Genomic DNA, 18826 nt, shown 5'->3' with positions numbered 1-18826 from the left:
CTTCTAAATATTTTCTTGTAACGTGGTAATTTTGTTATCAATTATTAGAAAGTGGCTTGTAATCTAGCGGAAGACTAATATTACTAAAAAAAATGGCATAGTATAGAAAAATCTGTATTTTTTTAATCTGTTATTTGTTGGTGTGATTACTGTTTCCTTTTTTTACATCAGTATAACACTTTCTTCTTTGGAGCCTGTGGGTCAGCTGTTTTATTATTAAATAGTGCAGCACAGGTGGCAGATATCAGAAATAAAGTAGTGCAGATACAAAATAATGCTGATGTTTGCACCTGTGAGAAACCCATCTTTTATGAGGCCAGATACTACTCACAGATTTATTTGCTTATTCTAACACATTTTGCTTTTAGGAGTTGACTTTGTAGCTCTGGATTGAAGTATTTTAACTTCATCTTGCCTTGTGTTTAAGAAAGTAGCTTTAGGCTATAACTGCATAATGTAGCAGCCTTCGCAGAGGTGTTGCTTTACTGTTTCCTTGGTGCCAAGGTGTGCTACCGCCACAGTTACGGTGACAGGCAACTCTCAGTACTGTAATTTGGGGGTTTGCTTGGAAGAAGCAGGATGCTGCAGTGCAGGGGGGGGAGGTGGGAGCGCCATCAGCTAGCTCTGCTGCTGGGCTGCCTCCTGCCACCTCCCTCTGCTTTCAGGGAGACTGCAGGTTGTGTTCATCAGTCTCCTAAGAGGGCTGTAAAATGCAGCAGTTTTTTTCACAGTTCTGGCAAATTTAAGCAATTGCTGGTGCTGTTTTTTTTCAAGATTGTTGCCACTCTTAACTTATTGCAGTAAGCCCAGCAAGAGTTAATGAAAGCAATTACATTAAAATCTCATTCATCACTAGGGCTAGGAAATTGCCTGATAGCATGTTATGGCTGACTGATTTTTTGTGTGGACCAGTCCAGAAAAATTGGGCCATCTGCCTGGATCATCATTTGATTTGAGTTTAGATACAGAACCTCCATGATCAGAACTGCACTGTGATTGAGACTTGCGAGTAAAATGATGTTCGTATCTTAGTTGACTGCTGTCAACTTAGTCCTTCAGTTTACCAGTACAGGTGTTGGTCCTTCCATATGCTAGCAGAATGAACTGCACCCTTCATGCTACACAAGGACTTGTTTGCTCAGTTGTCTCCTTGCACTGTGGGAAATGCAAGTCTTAGACTTCCTCCATCACCTAATGACATGTACAGGGAAGGACAGTTGAAACAGTCTGTCTAGTTCAGTTATACAAGGTTGGAATAGAAGCAGAAATACCCTGCTATTTCACAAGTGGGCTTTGTAGCTGTTAACCACTGGCAAACTGATTTAAACCTAAATGCCAAAGTTGGAAGAGTGGAGGGGGTTTTTTTGGTACATGTGCAGCAAAAGCTATAGGTGTCAAAATTGTTTAACAATTTCCTTGACTCATTCAAAGATTATTAGTAACTTGTTTTAAAAAGTTGGTATTGTATGCATACTGCTAGAATATGCTGTTAATTGTCATTATCTCAATAATTTGGTACATTTTGTTTTTCAAAGGTTGTTACAGGTATAATTCTGAGCATTTGTTTTTTCCTAAAATACTGATGTAATTGGGTAAAGCTTAAAGGAGTTTACCAAGTGGAAGAGGCTTTAGTTACTTTAAGGATTAGACTGCTTTAATTTTTAAGATTATCATGACCTTTGGCTGTTGTAGACTAAAAAATTCAAGAGTAACTTCCAACTACTGTTGCAAGTACACTCTTGGAGAGTTGTTATATTTTGTATGTCATGTGGCTAGTAGTCCAGTCAGATAAAATGATTGCAGAGTCCCAGAATGTTTTTAATACTAATAACATTTCTCTTGAATCTTTGTTACTTTTGGTAGACTAAGTTTGAGCAGACTGCAATAGTGACTGGGAGATGGTGAACGCAAATAAAGGTCTTGGTAGCATAGGTTGAAGTTTTGGCTGGTGTAGTTGTTTTGTTGTTGACCTAAATTATATGGAAATAAGAGAAAAAGAAGACAGAATTTTAAACTGCTCCTTACTTAGCTATGACCGAAAAGTTGTTCAATACTGGGGAAGGGGTTTTGGCATATTGCAAAATAAATTAGCGAGAGAGTGAGATACCCATACAGCATATTCCTTCTCCATGAGATTTGAGAAATGCCGCATTTAATCAGCCTGGAACAGATCCACAGAAATTTTTATTTATTTCTTCTTGAGGCTTGTTATCTTTGATGTTTTAAGTATGTTATGACTTTAAGACTAGTTGTTAGACTTACTGGATTTAATACTTGTCCTTTATCATGGCTTTCTGTAAAGGTTTCTCTACAAGTCATTTTGCAATTAACTTTTCATGTAAAAGCAAATGGCACAATACATGTGACCTACTTTAGAATCTCTCAAAAGAAAATCCAATTTCTACTAAGCAGTGTTCATTAAATATTATTTGCTATTCCTTTTAACTGAATTTAAATAAAATCAAGTAGTATTCTGTAGAAGGTGTGGGATTCTTTTTTCCCCTCTTTCAAGTAATCTCCTACCTCTTAGGTCTCTGATTTATTTTTTAAAAAATCCAAGTTATCATATAAATAAAAGGGTTTTATGCTGCAGTTTGTACCATCTTCTGCTTATTATCTAATATGCCATCACAGCAATTTTTGAATGCCCTGAGCAGCTGTTTTTACGGGACTTTTTTTTTTTCATCTTAACTGTTTTGCTTATCTGTCCCAAAACTAGTAGTATAATACTTTTTGACTGTTTCTATCTCAGTGTCTGGTTGGTTTGGGATTTTTTTGGCTTGTGTGCCCTTGTCATTGTCTGTGATGGTGTGTCATAACTTTTTTCCTCTTTTTTTTTTTTTTTTTCCATATAATTCCAATTTACCACATCTTGCAACGTGTTTGAGGATTTTCCAGCTTGTCAAACTTGAAATTTTTTTTACCTCAAAATTTTACTTTGTCTTTCCTTCCTTAAAACTACTGTATGAGCTTGTTTTATCAATGTTTAACACACATCAGTTTGTTAGTTTGGGCAGGGAGTGTACTTTTGAAGTCTGTCTCCTAAGTATCCCCACTTCAACACACTTTGGTTTGCATTGCAGAGCAGTCTTGGTGTGAGTGAATTTGATTCCTTCTGGATCAAAATACGCTGTAAGAGATGCTCCAGGAGTGCACCAGACATGTTCCACTCACAGTGGGTAGTCAGTCCCTGGCATCAGGTGTTTAAGTCACAGCTAACTAGTTAGAAATGCAGACAGTATATATGTTAGGCCCTCAGGACCAACTTCTTGTTTTACAAATGAACTTCTCTCTGGCTGCATTCCTTGCTGATGCAGATGTGGCCTGTGAACTTTGCTATACAAGTTCTGAGCTGAAGCTACTGGTAGTTATTTAAAGTGTTCTTTCTGTTCATAGCTAGTTCTTCACTAAGAAAGGAGAACTTTTGCATGTATTTTAGTTATACTTTATTCGGCACAAAGTTTTTGTCCTAGTATTTCAAACTTCTTGTATATGCAGGTGTGGATGTTTATTGCTGTAGTTACTTACTGTCAAATATGTGCACTTTGTTCAAAATATGTGTGAGTATATAGTATTTTGGGATGATATTTCTGATACATTTCCTGATCGTCTACAATAATTGCCTGATGTAATTTCTCATACCTTCTGTATGTATTCAAAAAATCATAAATACTTTGTGATTTACAGACATGAATGCTACTTTTGATATTTAGTGTCTACCCTGCATGTCGTCTTTCTCATTTCTACCATTTAGATTTGGCCCCAGTCTAGACAACTAGCAGATTCAGTTTATAAGGTTTGTTTGAGTTTCTACATCTGTCTCAATTAAGTCAACAAAGCAACTTGCAGTTTATCACGGTAAAACTTATTTTGATTTGAATTTTTTACTCTCAAGTTAAAAAAGCTTGAAATCCCCTTATGTTTAAGAATCCAGACACTCCTTTTCCTTGAAACCATCCTAAAATTCAGTCCAAGTCCAGACTACTGCACTACTGCACTAAACAAACAGACGTTTGCCCATGGGTTTGTAAGTACCGAGCAGCATATTCTGTTGTGAGCTGGATGGATTAGGTCAACTAATAGCTCTTCTTGCTCCAAGGGACAATCAGCTAATGTTGATGAACATCTAATCTGTTCTTTAAAAACATCCAGAGATGGCTGTTCCAGTGCTTAACTGTCCTGAAGATTGCAAATGGATTTTTTTTTTTCCCAAATATTAACCCAAATCTCCTGTTTCTCAAATTTATTAATACTTTCCATTTCTGCAGCAGCATGGAGAGTAGTTTGTTATTTTTCTCTTACAGCGATGACTGGAAGTCTGGTTTCATTTCCCTACCTTAGTTGCCTTCTTTTTGAAGCATGCAAACCCAAATCTTAATCTTTCTTCATAGATTGTGATTTTTATTTTTTTTTTTAATCTTCCTTTTCCCAAGAGTCTCTTTAGTTTGTCACATTTCTTGTGTGATGTCTGAAAGTTGACAAAGAAGGTTTTAATGGAAATATTTGGTAATATGTAATGTCTCTAAAGTGGACATAATAGAGCAGGAGAGATTACTTGTGACATTTGTACATCTTACCTAATTCATATAGTGTATACAAGCATGAAGCCAGCTGTTAGGGCAGTAGGTGCATTATAATTTTAGCATTGGAATCTTATCCGAAGTTCATACCTGTTTCTACATACTTACTGATAGGTAGCCACTCATTCCCCACCTTTTGCTATTGTAACTGATAATATGAAACTTTGCACTTGCTGTTAGCACATTGAACAGGGATTGGTCTTCTATGATGCATGTTTTCCAGGGGGGGAAAACTATATCTGATTTAAATAACTGAGTATTCCTTATTCTGTAACGGTAGTTTTCTTAGCTACAGGGGTAGAAAAACTGAAAGCTTTTAGATATTTTTCCTCTGTGCTATTTGTCACAAGTAAAAGAAAGAATGTTTTTATACATGTAAAGTCATGAGTTTTTATTGATGTGCTGCAATAATAATAATTGCAATAAGATATTGTTTTATATATATATATATATATATCAAAAACAATTGCAATAACAATACTGTTGCAGTTGTTACTGTGCAGATATTTTAGGGAGTTTCTAAAACGATGACTTAAAAGGAGTTTTCAGTTGCTGTTTTGGCTTTCTTGGCAAAACAGTATTATGTGAAATTACAGAGCAAGATATCACAGCATCTTTGTGTCTAATAACCTTTTATTCCTCTTCCATTGTAGATGCTGGCATCACCATCAACATCAGGTCAGCTGTCTCAGTTTGGGGCAAGTTTATACGGGCAACAAAGTAAGAATTCTTTTTATTGATTATATGTTTGTTTTATGCTAAATATGTTCTGGTTTCATGCTCTTTGGATAGAGAACATGCATATGGCTTTGTTTTCTGGTGACTGTAAAAAAAGACAGTATGTCTCCTTATTTGTGGGTGGGTTTATTTTAAGATACATTTCTGCTTTGCTTAGTATGCGTTTTTGCAGTGTTTAGAATGCAGAGTGTCATATATTGACACTGTATAACTGCTAAATATCCAAATATAATCCTCCTGTAAAGAATGTCTGTGATTTAACTGTGACTCTCTGAAGGAAAACTGAGGAAAATGAGCATGGCCAAAATGAACCTAGTTCAGGACAGTATGTAAGGAATAGAAGGAAATTATACCTTGTTATAACTGATATTTCATGCTCTACAGGAGCAAAGTAAATCTTGTGTACATGCTTGGCAACTCACATTTGGCAAAGAACTATACCAGTAAGATTACTGCCTTCTGCACCACTCTTTGTTTCTTTCCCATACCTTGAAGATTTTTTTTTCTGTCTCTGACAGTCTTGTGTTTATTGTTGCAATAGAAGGACCCATAAAGGAGCAGTCACAGTGTGTATTGCTAGCCACCTAACTTAAGGGCCAGCATTGAGGACTGAACCTCCTCGAGGCTGAGAGGTGCAGCCAGAAAGTGACTCAGAATATCTGAGTTGGGTACAGTTACACAAGTAAAATGGGTTTGTGAACATCTCTCCTTTATCACCATACGATTTTGAATGTTTGCAACTTTCTTGCCAAGTGCATCTGACTCGGATTCTAAGAAAAAACACCTTCAGAGTACTTTAGAGAGTCTGGACTTTTTATATGGACATACTAAAAGCTTTGTCTGCTAGATGCATGGCCTTCACAACTTCTTTCGGCTTTCTTCAAAGAGTATAAAAAACCAGTGGTTTTTTACTATCTCAGTGGCTGTTGATGAGTGACCATGTAATATAAACTGACTTTTAGATTGGTAGCTGTCAATCATTAAGCAAGATGTCATGTTATAGAGTAACTTAAACTTGACTATTAGTCAGGAAATGGACCACTTCATTGATCAGTCTCCAATATAGCCCATGCTGATCTCTTCTCTCAGATAAAGTGGAAAAAGGAAGCATAAGAAAAAAGATATCTTTTTTTTTTTCTTTTGGTGAATATTTCAACTGCACCTACTTGCCAGCCACAGGAAGATGGTTCTACTGCACTGTAACAGCCCTACTCATTAATAATTCTAGTTTAAAGAAAGCCAACAACAAGAAATAACCATCAGTGTAAAACAGGCTTTGCTGAAACAAATGCTTGCACAAAATTAACCTGAATATTGTAGTCATGTTTTTCAGTGTACTGTATCTAGTTTGGAAGTGTATGTATTTTTTTCTTTACCATTTTATTTTTAAAATTCCACATAATTGTTAATTAGCATGAAATATTATTTATAATATATATTTATGCTCTTTGAAATTATTCTGATGCAGCAAATTGCCAAAATATTTACCGTGAACACCTTGATATAATCAGCATTTAATGAAGTCTTAGGAGGCTTGTTATAGCAAGTCACACTACTTCTCAATCTGAATGTATAGAGATAATTTTGAGTGTTATCAAAACTTTGAGTGTTACTGCAGACTTCTTGGATTGCAAATTGTAGGGTAGGTCATGGACAGACAGCAGTTCTTAAAGTGACAGCGCTAAATGACTGGGAGGTTTCTTCAGATCTTGTCCATGATAACAACCTGAGCACATGCTATATCCTTTCTTTACATTCTTAATATTTGATCACATTATACACTGACATATTCAGCTGTTCTGCTGGGGTGATCTACCATGGGAGAGTGCTGATTCATGATAATTTTTCATTTGTTTGGTCTGCAGATAAGGTTTTGAGTTATGTGAGTCTACCTCAGCAGTCTTATGCCAAAGCAATAGGGACTGTTACTTACAGCTATCGCGTTTTATATGCTAAGTTTGTTTCTATTTGATATGTTGCACTAAATGACTTTTTCTTGCCTTCGAACATCATTCCAAACTTCATAAGCACAGAAAAGTGATGTGAGAATGATAAGAAACTTCATAAAGTTTTTGGATACTTTGAACCAGTGCAGCAACTGGTTACCTTTAGCTGTTCAGAGTTAAAGCAATTTCTTTTTTTACCTCACTGAAGTGCTTACTTTATTCTGTCACACCCAGTTGTTTGTGTAAAAAAAAATATTTTCATCATAATGTTAAAAATCTTATGTATATTTTTAAATGCTAATAGAGGGCAGTTAAAATTTTGCTTTCTTTTGTCAAAAGATTGACTTGGTTGTGGACACTGAAGTTCTGTTATTAAAAAGAAGCAACTTAGACTTAACAGAGAACTGGCCTAAAATGTTGTTTTTGTTGTCCTAAAAGCAATGTTATTGTTAACTAAATATTCATAAATTACTTTTTTTAGTAAAGGTTTGCCTAACTTTTAACAAATCAGTGTTCTAAATACTGGCCAAATGTATCTACTAGTTTATTCAGAAGTAATGTATTTCTTGAGTGCAGTTACTAATTTTCTCAAAATGCTGCCTTTTTTGAGATAATTTGTAGAATTTCATGTCCTCATCAAAAAACTCAAAACTGAACCCTTTCTCAAATTATACATCTCAAAAGAAACAAAACTTTGTTACTGACTCAAATACAGAATATCCTTAAAGAGCCTTTCTAAAGTTTAACAGAAATGGGGCTTAATTTGAGATAATTGGGCTTCTACTATGCAAACAAGGACTTAATTTTTACACATTTTGTAGGTTGTCAGCATAAATTGTTTCCATCTACATCTGATGGAGAAGACTTTGTTCCTGAATCTATATCTCCACCCCTCTGAATTTTTTTTCAATAGGTGCACTAGGCCTTCCAATGAGGGGAATGAGCAACAATACCCCTCAGTTAAATCGCAGCTTATCACAAGGCACTCAGTTACCGAGCCACGTAACGCCAACAACAGGGGTACCAACAATGTCACTTCACACGCCTCCATCTCCGAGCAGGTATTTATTGATAGCCAATATTTCTGCGATTGTGTCTTTCTGCAGAGCTCTTGTTAAATGTTCTGCATATTTTGCCTCAACTACTTTACAGTCTGATTAGTTAAAAAAGACAAAAAGTAGTTTCTCTTGACCACTGCCTGTGGGTATTTAGGGAAATAATACTGTAAAACAGTAAGGGCTTACTACAAGACAGTATTTGAATTTCTGTACATAAGGAGAAATTGCTGGCAAATTCTGCTTCAGAATGTAAGAAGTTGTTTTTTGATTGTTCTGGTAAATGTACGATTAAAGTTTTTGTATGGATATCATACACTGCATAGTAAGGTAGTAGATCTGAGGTGCTCATTAAAAAAAAAGCTACAACACCTTTTCAAGTGCATAATACTTAAGTATTTATCTAAACCTGACCAAGGACTTGATTAGTATGTAATGGGTCACCTGGTATTTCTGAAGAAACCCAAAACTACATTAATTATAGAGAGTAATCCAAACATGCTGTATTAACGCTAAGCACCAATTAAGTTGCCACAGCTCAGAGTCCATCCTATGTTAGTAATCTAAATGAGTAACCAAATGCTATTGGACAGATTCATCTCTGTGGATGGTTTTTCTCTTTCAGGGGGATATTGCCTATGAATCCTAGGAATATGATGAACCACTCCCAGGTTGGTCAGGGCATTGGAATTCCCAGCAGGACAAACAGCATGAGCAGTTCAGGGTTAGGCAGCCCCAACAGAAGCTCTCCAAGCATAATATGTATGCCAAAGCAGCAACCCTCTCGACAACCTTTTACTGTGAACAGGTAAGGCTGTTTAGTTGGACCATCCCTGTACAGCCATGGACGTGATTAAATGCTGCTCTGGAAATGTAATTTTCATCCATTAGGATAAAGCTCAAAAGCTGCTTCCTGTGTTCTTGTCTTGGCAGTAAACTTTGAAGCTGCTTTTAATATTCACACAAGCCTTTTGAGGCCTTTAAACTATATTCTGTTTCTGACTATTGAATTTCTACTGCTGCTGCTTTAAAACATGTGATGTTTCTCCTGTGTTCCCGTTTGGTTTTGAAATATGTCTTGATTTTTGGGTCTATACATCCATTTTAAGACTGTTCATCAATGAGTTTAGGAAGAAGTAAGGCAAGATTTAAAAACACAGTAGTTATTCTGAAAGAATTGTTAACTGATTCAGACACAGTAGGGACCTAGTATATTACTTTTTAAAATTCTGGAATAATGCACGGAATGGTGGTTTGCCATTCATTTAATGATCTGGTGCTCATTTGGATGTCAAAAGCTTCTCAATCACTTCTGTTCTTTTTCTAACTCTGGGCAAGATTCTAAAATCATAAATCATTAAGCTTTAATGATGTGTTTTGGTGTGTTTATGCTTAGTTCATACTGATAAACTTGTAGTAAAAACTGTGTTGATTCTAATTATTTAACATGTGTCACAGCTTTGCACAGCTGACTGCTTTCCAGGCTCATTCCACAACCTCATAATCTCTGTGCTCCCAGCTTCATCCTTTTTCACCCTTCAGGCCCTTCCTTAGGGTACTGCCTTTACACAGAGCACAAACAAGCTCATGGTACTGAGGTGCCACCTCTAACCCAATCTAGTATTTTACAAAATGGATTAAGGAAGGTAAAAACTAATGTCATGGTTATCTGAATCTTGGTCAGGCTGTTTAGTTCTGTAGCTTCACACTGATACAGGCATAAAAATGCTTTTCTCAATTGCAGCAATAGAGAATTGGTAATAGCGATTTATGTTCTTGGAGCACAAGAAGACTTTGTGTCTTGCCTCTAATTACCTAGAATTTGTCTTTTCTTTCCTGTGATGTATAGCGGCAAGTAAAGGAGATGATAATTTTAAAAGATAATTCTATATTTTGAAGTATTTTTGAAACTTGAGCATCACAAAAGGTTGAAATAGTAATATACTTAAAGACTCTACATGCAGAGGACAATGATTTGAGAGTGGTACAGGTATAGAAAGTAGTTTTTTAAATGTCATTCAGCTGTAGGGGTAGATAATAAAATCCCTGTCTGTAGGAGCATTTGAATTAAAATCTTCATCTCTCACTGTTTGTGTTGTAGCCTCTTGAAAATGAGATATACAATTTTTACAAGTTCAGAAGGAAATATGACTGGAACAATGATAAGTTCTTGTTCCATAGTTTATTAGCCTACAAAAGTATAGTAGTAGTACATATCCAACTGTTAATGGATATATTTAACAAAATTTTGAAATTATTCTTGGAAAAATAAATTTATGGTGTTTCCTTGACAGATGCATGAATTATGTGAGTTCCAAGGAGTGTTTTCTGAATGGTTGCCTTAGTTGGAGTGATGAAAGTTTTTAGGTTTTTGAATATAAAAAATACTTCACTCTCCCTTTCTTACTTTACATTGGTAAAACAGGTTACAAATAGTTGTAGAGAACTACACATTTTGTGGCCTAATCTCTTTCTTATCCCTGAAATTCTTAACATGGTTGTTTCTAATTACTTTAAAAGCAAACAAAAAAACCCTTGCATGAGAAATACTATCTGTCATCAGGCTAGATTATATGTCTTCAGGATTGAATTATCTCCTTCTAGTGCTCTCACCAGTCTAGAATTCATAGATGATACCAGGAATGTGTCTCTTCAGATGTGTCAAAGGTCTGGATGCCTTTCAAGTACAAGCAGAGAGGGAACAAAGTGGGACAGGTCCACAGTCTTTGCTAACTGTTCACTTGATGTCTCAATCCAAAATGAAGCATTTAAGGCTATTCCAAGTTGGAATGAAGTGCTTCAGATTTGTAACTGTGGAAAAAGTCTGTGTAGGTGAAATTTCCATTAGGAAAATGTTTGACATTATGTACAGAAACTTCTAAAGCATCAATTTCCACCCTGTTACAGGGGAAAAAAAAAAATGTTGTGATTTCCCACAGCCAGAAATTCAGAGTTTTGCTCAGCTAGGGCCTACCTTTGGGCTTCTCAACATCTTCAGCTCACACCGAATGAAGCAGATCATTTGTGAGGGTCTTTCCAACCACAGTAGTACTATATGATATTTAGATGCCTCCAAACATTTTTGCCTGACTATATGAAACTTTAATTTAGCTGGTGTCCTTGTGTGGCAGAGACCATCCCTATGCTTGTAATGGTGCCATATGTACATGGTGATGATTGCACACCATAACTGTTCAGCTTATAGCTGAGTCATGACAAACTTGATCACTTCCATGATCCAGCTTCCCACCTACAAATGAATGGATTGCAGTCTGACTTTTCACTGTTGCATTTACTGCTGCTTCATTTTTCTGTGTGAAATTGAGTAATGATCATATTTGTTGTAACTTGGTGGTTGACAGATGTCTTAAAACACAGTGACTATTAAAAAAACTAAGTTATTTTGAAGTCATTCCAGCTGTCTTGATTGAGCAGTGCCTGCTGCTGAGTTTTCAGAATCATAAAGGAAAATAAAAACTGAGTTTTACTGTGGGTTGCTTATGTGTGAAATAATTCAAATGTGTTAGGTTTCTTTCCGTCTTAATAACACTTGAAATTACGGAGTATATGTATCATTTTGTCTGACTTCCTGGATTTTTTTTTCACAGTATGTCTGGATTTGGGATGAACAGAAATCAGGCATTTGGAATGAATAACTCCTTATCAAGTAACATTTTTAATGGAACAGGTGAGTTTATTCTAATCAATATTGATCTTAAAGTACAGTAGAGAGATTCTTTGGACTAAATAAGTCTAATTGAAAATCCTTTATTCTGCTGGAGTGTAACTTTGTGGTAATTTTCAGTAGTTCCATGGAAGTGCTGCTCCAAGAGTGGTGCTGTGAAACTGTTACTACTTCATAACGTAACAGTGGAGAATACAAAGTATTCTGTAGAATACTCACTGCATATCATATGACTATAGATTATACCTAGTTGGTTAGAAATGCAAAATCGTTTATGGAATTTAAAAGGGAATCAGAGAAGAAAAAAATTGTACATTTTCTATGACAACGTTATATAGGGTAAAGATAGTGGGAAAGCAGTTTTTGAAATCTCAAACTCCTTTTGAACATCTGGTTTATAGTGGGATCCTTTCAGTCAGTTGTTTCAGTTGTGATTTTTCTCTGGGAATTACTTCTTCACCTGAATTTTAATGAACTAGATAGAGGAAAACATCCTTGTGCATAAATGCTTTAGGTTTGTCCGTGCTGACGTTTCTGTAGGTGGCCATGTATATGAAGAAAGTTGAGGTGCTGGTGATCTCAGAGTGGAAGGGTTTGAGCATCCGCTAGGACCTTGTGACATCTTTACGGAGCCGCAATTCTGACCTCACCTATGTAGTGTTTCCTGCTGCAAATCAAAAAATGTTCCCATGTAACTTGCACTACATTTGCTCTACACTTCTTCAGCTTTATCCTACCTTATCTAAGGACAAAGGAGATTCTTGATGCTGCTGCTAATATGGGTCTCTCAAATTTCTTCTTGATGGCTCCTTAAATTTTAAGCAGACTACCTGTCTTGGTACTGTAACTTTGATGGTCTGCCTATGTTTTTTGTGTGCAATCTTTAATTCAAAATGAGTAGACCTCATTACTAAATGGTGTTGACTAACTGTTGTTTAAAAACAAACCCCAAACATCATGATGCTCTTTAGGCTAGTTGCATAACAGAGAGGCTGTAGTTACTTGTAATAATTATAGTAAGAGTAAAAAGATAACTTGAAGAAATAAAATATATCCTACATTTATCTTGCACATAACAAAGTCTTTGAGTGAAAAACAGAAGGGAATTTAAAATATCTCTTTTTATTGTAGATGGAAGTGAAAATGTGACAGGACTGGACCTCTCAGATTTTCCAGCACTAGCAGACAGAAACAGAAGGGAAGGAAGTGGCAATCCAACTCCATTAATAAACCCTTTAGCTGGAAGGGCACCCTATGGTAAGACTATACATTTGAAAGCTCTTTGAATGAAATTGGTATTTGCTTGATTCACATTTTGCTGTTTATAAGACAATAGGTAGTCTTTTAAAAAATGCCAGACACTTGAGCTCCGAAGTCTCAATTGTTAGAAATAAATAATATATGTCTGTGATTGGAGATTCCCCTCAGGCTTTTGTAAGTAGTAGAACTTACCTGCTTTATTTTCACTGTCATTAGAGCTTGTTGGGGTTTTCAGTCTGGATAGTATGATTGCTCTGAAGCTGCTCACTCTAGAAATTTTGTGTATACAAGAACTGTCAAGGTCTGAGAAGTAAATTTTAGAAATAATATTTGATTACTAGAGGTGTTACTGTGTAAAAAGTCAGCAGCTGTAAACATATTGTATATTTTCTCTGTTTATTGTCAGTACTTGCTGTAATACCCTTCACTGTCAAACTTATGATTCAAAAAATAACCTGTAAGCATCAGCTACTATCAGTTAGATTCCAAATTTGTGTCTTACATAATTCTTGCTGAACAACTCAAAAAATGATAAAAGGAAAAACTTTAAGTTGGATACAAATCTTATTATTTGGGTCTGGAAAAAATTCAGGTAAGCTTAGCGTGAGGCACAATACTTTTTTTGTTACTGCTTTAGTAGATTTTGTCATGCATGTTGCATCAGCTACTCTGAAAAGTTGTTTTTATAACCTAAAGTTATTTTTGTGACACTTGTCAAACTTCCAACCAAAAATAACCTAGTGTTTTCTAACTATAAAAAGCTAGTGTCTTAGAGATATCTCCAACTCTAATTGGAGAGAAATAATACAGACCACATTATCAGGAGAATGTAGCCTCATGGACTGGGCGTAACCAGGGCCCTCTGCTTAAGATAGCTGTGAGAAAGAGCTCAACAAGTTAAAGTGAAGTGCTCCTAAACACAGGGAAAAGCCACTTCTGCAAGTAAAGACACTGTGAAAAGTCACGCTGAGTGTGGAAAGCTAATACAGCTTGTGGTTTACATGATCTTTTGTCTGTCTCTGAAAAAGAAGCCATTACATGGAAGATTGATAGGAGATAGGAAGGAGATCCACACAGATGTACTTCCAGCATGGAGCTGGAGTTCAACATTCAGCAGCCCTGCCGTGTGAAAAATCTGTAATTGCACCCATGCTTACACCATTTCCCCATTTTGCTGCTAGCGTAGCCGTTCACATGCTGTGTGGTGAACTAGGAAATAAATCTCTGTCTGAAGAGTTATCTTGAGCAACTGCTTAATGCAGGGGATGGGTATGGTGGTAGAAACAATCAAGAAATGGGGATATGAGATGCACTGGACACTGCCTTCCAGCAACAAAAAGTGGAGAGTGCTTTTTGGTTGTGGTCAAGAAAAAGAAGGCTGGAAACTGAGCAGAGATGTACTTTCTTCATGCTTAGCTTATTCAGGAAAATTAGACTTCAAAAAACTTTGATAGAATGAGAATATGCATTCTGTCTAATATGCAACACAGTTAATTCATTATCAGTTTTATTCATCCAGTGGAAGAAACTGTAATAACTCTGGATTAAAAGGGTGAACAGCAGAAACAAGATTAATTCAGTGGGATTTTTTTCTTAAATAAAGGAACTTTGTTCTCTAACTTCAGAATACTAGAGAAAGTAATATATAGTCATCTACTGAAGCATTTTGGATCCTATACATCTATTAAAAATCTTTGAAAAATAGTCCCTAGACTTCCTTCTGTCTTCTATTCCTCTAAATGCAGTGTTGTTCACAGTCAAATCACTTTTCTATCCCTCAGCAAAGAATATTTGCCCTTGGGTGTGTTATATGGGGGCTTTTCTTTGGTTGTTTGAAAGTTTTGGGGGGTTTTTGTTTTGTTTTGGATTATTTTTTTTTTTTAAACTGGCATTAAAAAAAAAAATGTTGCTTTTCAGTAGTCGGAATCCATGTTCCAATGTGACTGGCCTACTTTTTTTAAATTAGGGTCAGAGCACTGAGAGTTGCAGGCTAAATGCTTTCAGTTTTCATACTGAAAGTAGGAGTCGTTCTTATGTCACAGGCAAGTATTTCATTGGTGATATGTTCTGTTGCAAGTTAGCTGGGCATCCTTTTAAGAATACATGCTTCTAGAGAGATTATGCTAAGAAATTCTTCATGCAATTAGGGAATGGAGGAAGAATGTATTATAATCTTAAAAGCAGTACATCCTTCCTTCATCAGTGGATTTCCTTAAATACCGCTTTAATAATGCCTGTAAAGATTATTTGGTCATTTAGATGTGCAAAACAGGTGCTGTTCCTGGTAAAAATACTGGGCTTCAGTCTTAAAGCAGTGGATGTGTCTTATGAATTTAACCCGGAGTGTTTCTTACCTCACACTTATTTAAGAGGCTTTAGTCTAATATGTGTGGATGTTTTAAATGGATATGCTTTGTTTTGGTTTACCTGGTTTTCTGAAAGTTGTTTCTGCTGTACAGCTTGCACATAGTGAAAATGGGCAGTAAGCAAGATCAACAGCAGAAAATTTTTTTACTTAGCAGTCGTTTAATGTTATTCCTGCTTTCATTTTGATCATAGTTGGAATGGTAACAAAACCAGCAAGTGAGCAGTCCCAGGACTTTTCAATACACAATGAAGATTTTCCAGCATTACCAGGCTCCAGCTACAAAGACCCAACATCGAGTAATGATGACAATAAATCTGTAAGGAAACCTTAAATCTTTTTTTCTTTTGAGTGTTCATACTACTTTTGATTATATTTTAAAATGGACAATGATTATATTTGTAATAAAAAAATTTTCAAATTTGCCCCTTGAAATTAACAAGAAATTTTGCATAAGCAGCATTTCATATATAACTATGTAAGTGGAATTTCTTAGGAAGTTTTTTGGTCACCATGACCTTGCTTTCTTAATTTCCTATGACTTATGTGTATCCTTTCATATTTGGGGGAGGGGCCAGGGAGAAACTTGCAGGAACACCTCAAAATTTATTTTTGAGAATTGATACATATTTTTCAAGTTTGGCAATTCATAATTTCTTTTTCTACCAATTCCAGCTCATTTTTTGCTGTTGATGCCTCTCAATAGTAGCAATTTACAGCTTACAACATCTTTCTTCCAAGCTGTCAAATCCTTTAAAAGTTAGGTGATGCAATATCACTTCAAGGTAAAATTCTTGTTGAGGAAATGAAATTACAGGGAACAAGCTCTTTTAATAGAGACTGTTGCATTCATGGGTGTAATGTAGACTGGTGGGTACATCTGACCTTAAGTAGTGTTGTGTCATGCATTAGATATATAGCTCTGATCATAAGTTTGTGGAGTGTTTTTCACTGTTTACTCTGAAAGATTTGTAATAATTGCTTTTTTTTATTCCAAATGAAAAGTGAATAAAACTTTCATAGCAGAGAACAGCTTCCTACAGTATTTGACAAAATGTTCTAGTTCTTAGGAATTTTTAATTATAATTGCAAAAAATGTTAATCAGGATGGCATAAATACTGATGAGTAAGTAGTAAATGGGACGGAAATTCACGTGAAAACTGAAAAATGTAATTGTTCAATAAAGGGATGGGGGAAGCTTAGCCCCTAAATGCTGTGACCAGGTTTATCGTGTGGAAAATGTTTCAATACAGTAAAGAAGGAAGGAGTAAATGTGATTACACTGTGTCACTGCAGACTTCTTACTCTTTTATTATTCTTTAAAACAAGTAATAGTTATGGAGAGTACCTTATGTCAGTATATGCTCTCCTGGAGCACAGACACAGTTTTCTTGCCAGACAGAGTGTTTACATCTCTTCCCTAATAGTTGGATATGTGGCAACTGTATGTTGCTTACATCTGAAGTTGTCTTGAGTTGTTATCTGTTGCTACATCATGGCGTGTTATGCAGGAGCAAGACTGTATGGGAAAAAAATATGATACAATGAGTCCAAAATATCCTCTGGTCACAGACACTGGGGATATCTATTATGTATGCAAACTCAGGTGTAAAATACTTTATTATCCTTTTAGACTGCAAGCTGTTGGCTCATTAATAGCTCTTACTGTAGGACTTTTATATATGTATGTATGTCGTACAATAGGAGTTATCAATGACCTTTATATATAAAGGTTTACTTCAGGAAGAGGTAAATATTGCATGCAGTTTGTCAACAGAGCTCGGGAGCTTCAGCTTGGTTCCATTTTAGTGCCTAATTTATGAGTGACTTGGCATACTGGTTTAGAGTGTTTGACTGAAAGATATGGTCAACAAGTTTATCCATTTTGGTTTGTTTCCATCATACCAACTCTGCAAATTATTTTTAATAGAATTTGAGTACATCAGGCAAAACATCATCCAGCACAGATGGGCCCAAGTTTCCTGGAGATAAAAGTTCGACTACGCAAAACAACAACCAGCAGAAAAAAGGGATCCAGGTGTTACCTGATGGTATGTCTAATTCCTCTTTTTCTTCTTTAAAAGTTTTGGCAGTCATTTAGTGATGATTCCTCCACTTCTTGAAAGGAGAAAATTAATTTGTTCTTCTTGCCCAGGTCGGGTTACCAACATTCCTCAAGGGATGGTGACGGATCAGTTTGGGATGATTGGCTTGTTAACATTCATCAGGGCAGCAGAGACAGATCCAGGAATGGTACATCTTGCATTAGGAAGTGATTTAACAACACTAGGTCTCAATCTCAACTCTCCTGAGTAAGTTTCTGGTTTTTTTAGTACTGTCTTTGGTTTTGGTTTTATTATGCTGTCATTTTTAATAGGCTTACGTAGCTCACATGGCTATCAAACCCACAAGATACTTTGCCGAATAAAATTTGAAAATGTAATGACAGTAAAACAGAATTTTCATAAGTAAGAGAATTGTGCTTTGAGGCATACTGAGATCTTGCTTTGCAAGCTTTCAGTAAACCCAGTGGCTTTGCTTATTCACCTTCTAACTTCTTTAGGACTTTCTTCAAGGAGAGTGTATTGTTAATAAATTCCATATATACATTATTTTCCAAATAATAATACTCACTGAGGATATTTGCACTTAACTCTCAGCAGTTTGGGGGATAAATTCAATTTATATTAGTGTAATAATGAACAGAGCAACTGCGGCATTACCCTACATCAAAGATTAATTTAAATGAAAATGTAGTTTTATAGTTAGCTTTTAGTTTTTCAGTTCACATAAGTTTAGTCATCTAGGCTTTCTGTAGAGGCAGTGGGGAGAAAAGCAGTTAGGGACTGCACTAATGGTAAGATAACTGCTTAAGATAAGTCAGATGAATCATCAGCCCAGGGTGCATGCCTTTCTCCACTAGTTACAGGAGGAATCTAGTTCAGTTTGGATAAGACTTGTATCTTCTAGATGACTGTAACTGTGAGAGAAATTTTATTTCTGGTACTTTGACTTTCAGCTGAGAATCTCCCATCATTTTGTTTCAGCAGAGTTTTACATAGCATTAGCCTTATTGACAGAGTAGTATATGTATTTTAAGGTTTGCACATCATATATTAACAAAACAAAGACCAAACAACCTACACACAGTTTTCAGGTTTCACAAATTTATATGGAGCTGCATATAATCAGAGAA

General features: G+C 35.8%; 1 protein-coding gene across 2 annotated transcripts in view; it reads left to right on the top strand.

The window, feature by feature from the left end:
- CNOT2 (CCR4-NOT transcription complex subunit 2) overlaps nucleotides 1–18826 on the top strand; it is a 77714-nt gene that overhangs the window by 46309 nt on the left and 12579 nt on the right. For both annotated transcript variants that reach the window (XM_026867938.1, XM_026867939.1), the window contains exons 3-10: nucleotides 5234–5300; nucleotides 8178–8325; nucleotides 8945–9127; nucleotides 11928–12007; nucleotides 13136–13261; nucleotides 15824–15948; nucleotides 17561–17681; nucleotides 17786–17942. In XM_026867938.1, coding sequence (XP_026723739.1) covers nucleotides 5234–5300; nucleotides 8178–8325; nucleotides 8945–9127; nucleotides 11928–12007; nucleotides 13136–13261; nucleotides 15824–15948; nucleotides 17561–17681; nucleotides 17786–17942 — 1007 coding nt within the window. The remainder of the gene's footprint in view (nucleotides 1–5233; nucleotides 5301–8177; nucleotides 8326–8944; nucleotides 9128–11927; nucleotides 12008–13135; nucleotides 13262–15823; nucleotides 15949–17560; nucleotides 17682–17785; nucleotides 17943–18826) is intronic.

Source organism: Athene cunicularia (assembly GCF_003259725.1).
Source record: "Athene cunicularia isolate RWA chromosome 1 unlocalized genomic scaffold, athCun1 chr1_part2, whole genome shotgun sequence".
NCBI lineage: Eukaryota > Metazoa > Chordata > Aves > Strigiformes > Strigidae > Athene > Athene cunicularia.
Note: the sequence above shows the minus strand (reverse complement) of the source record. Positions and strands in the feature narration are given on the sequence as shown.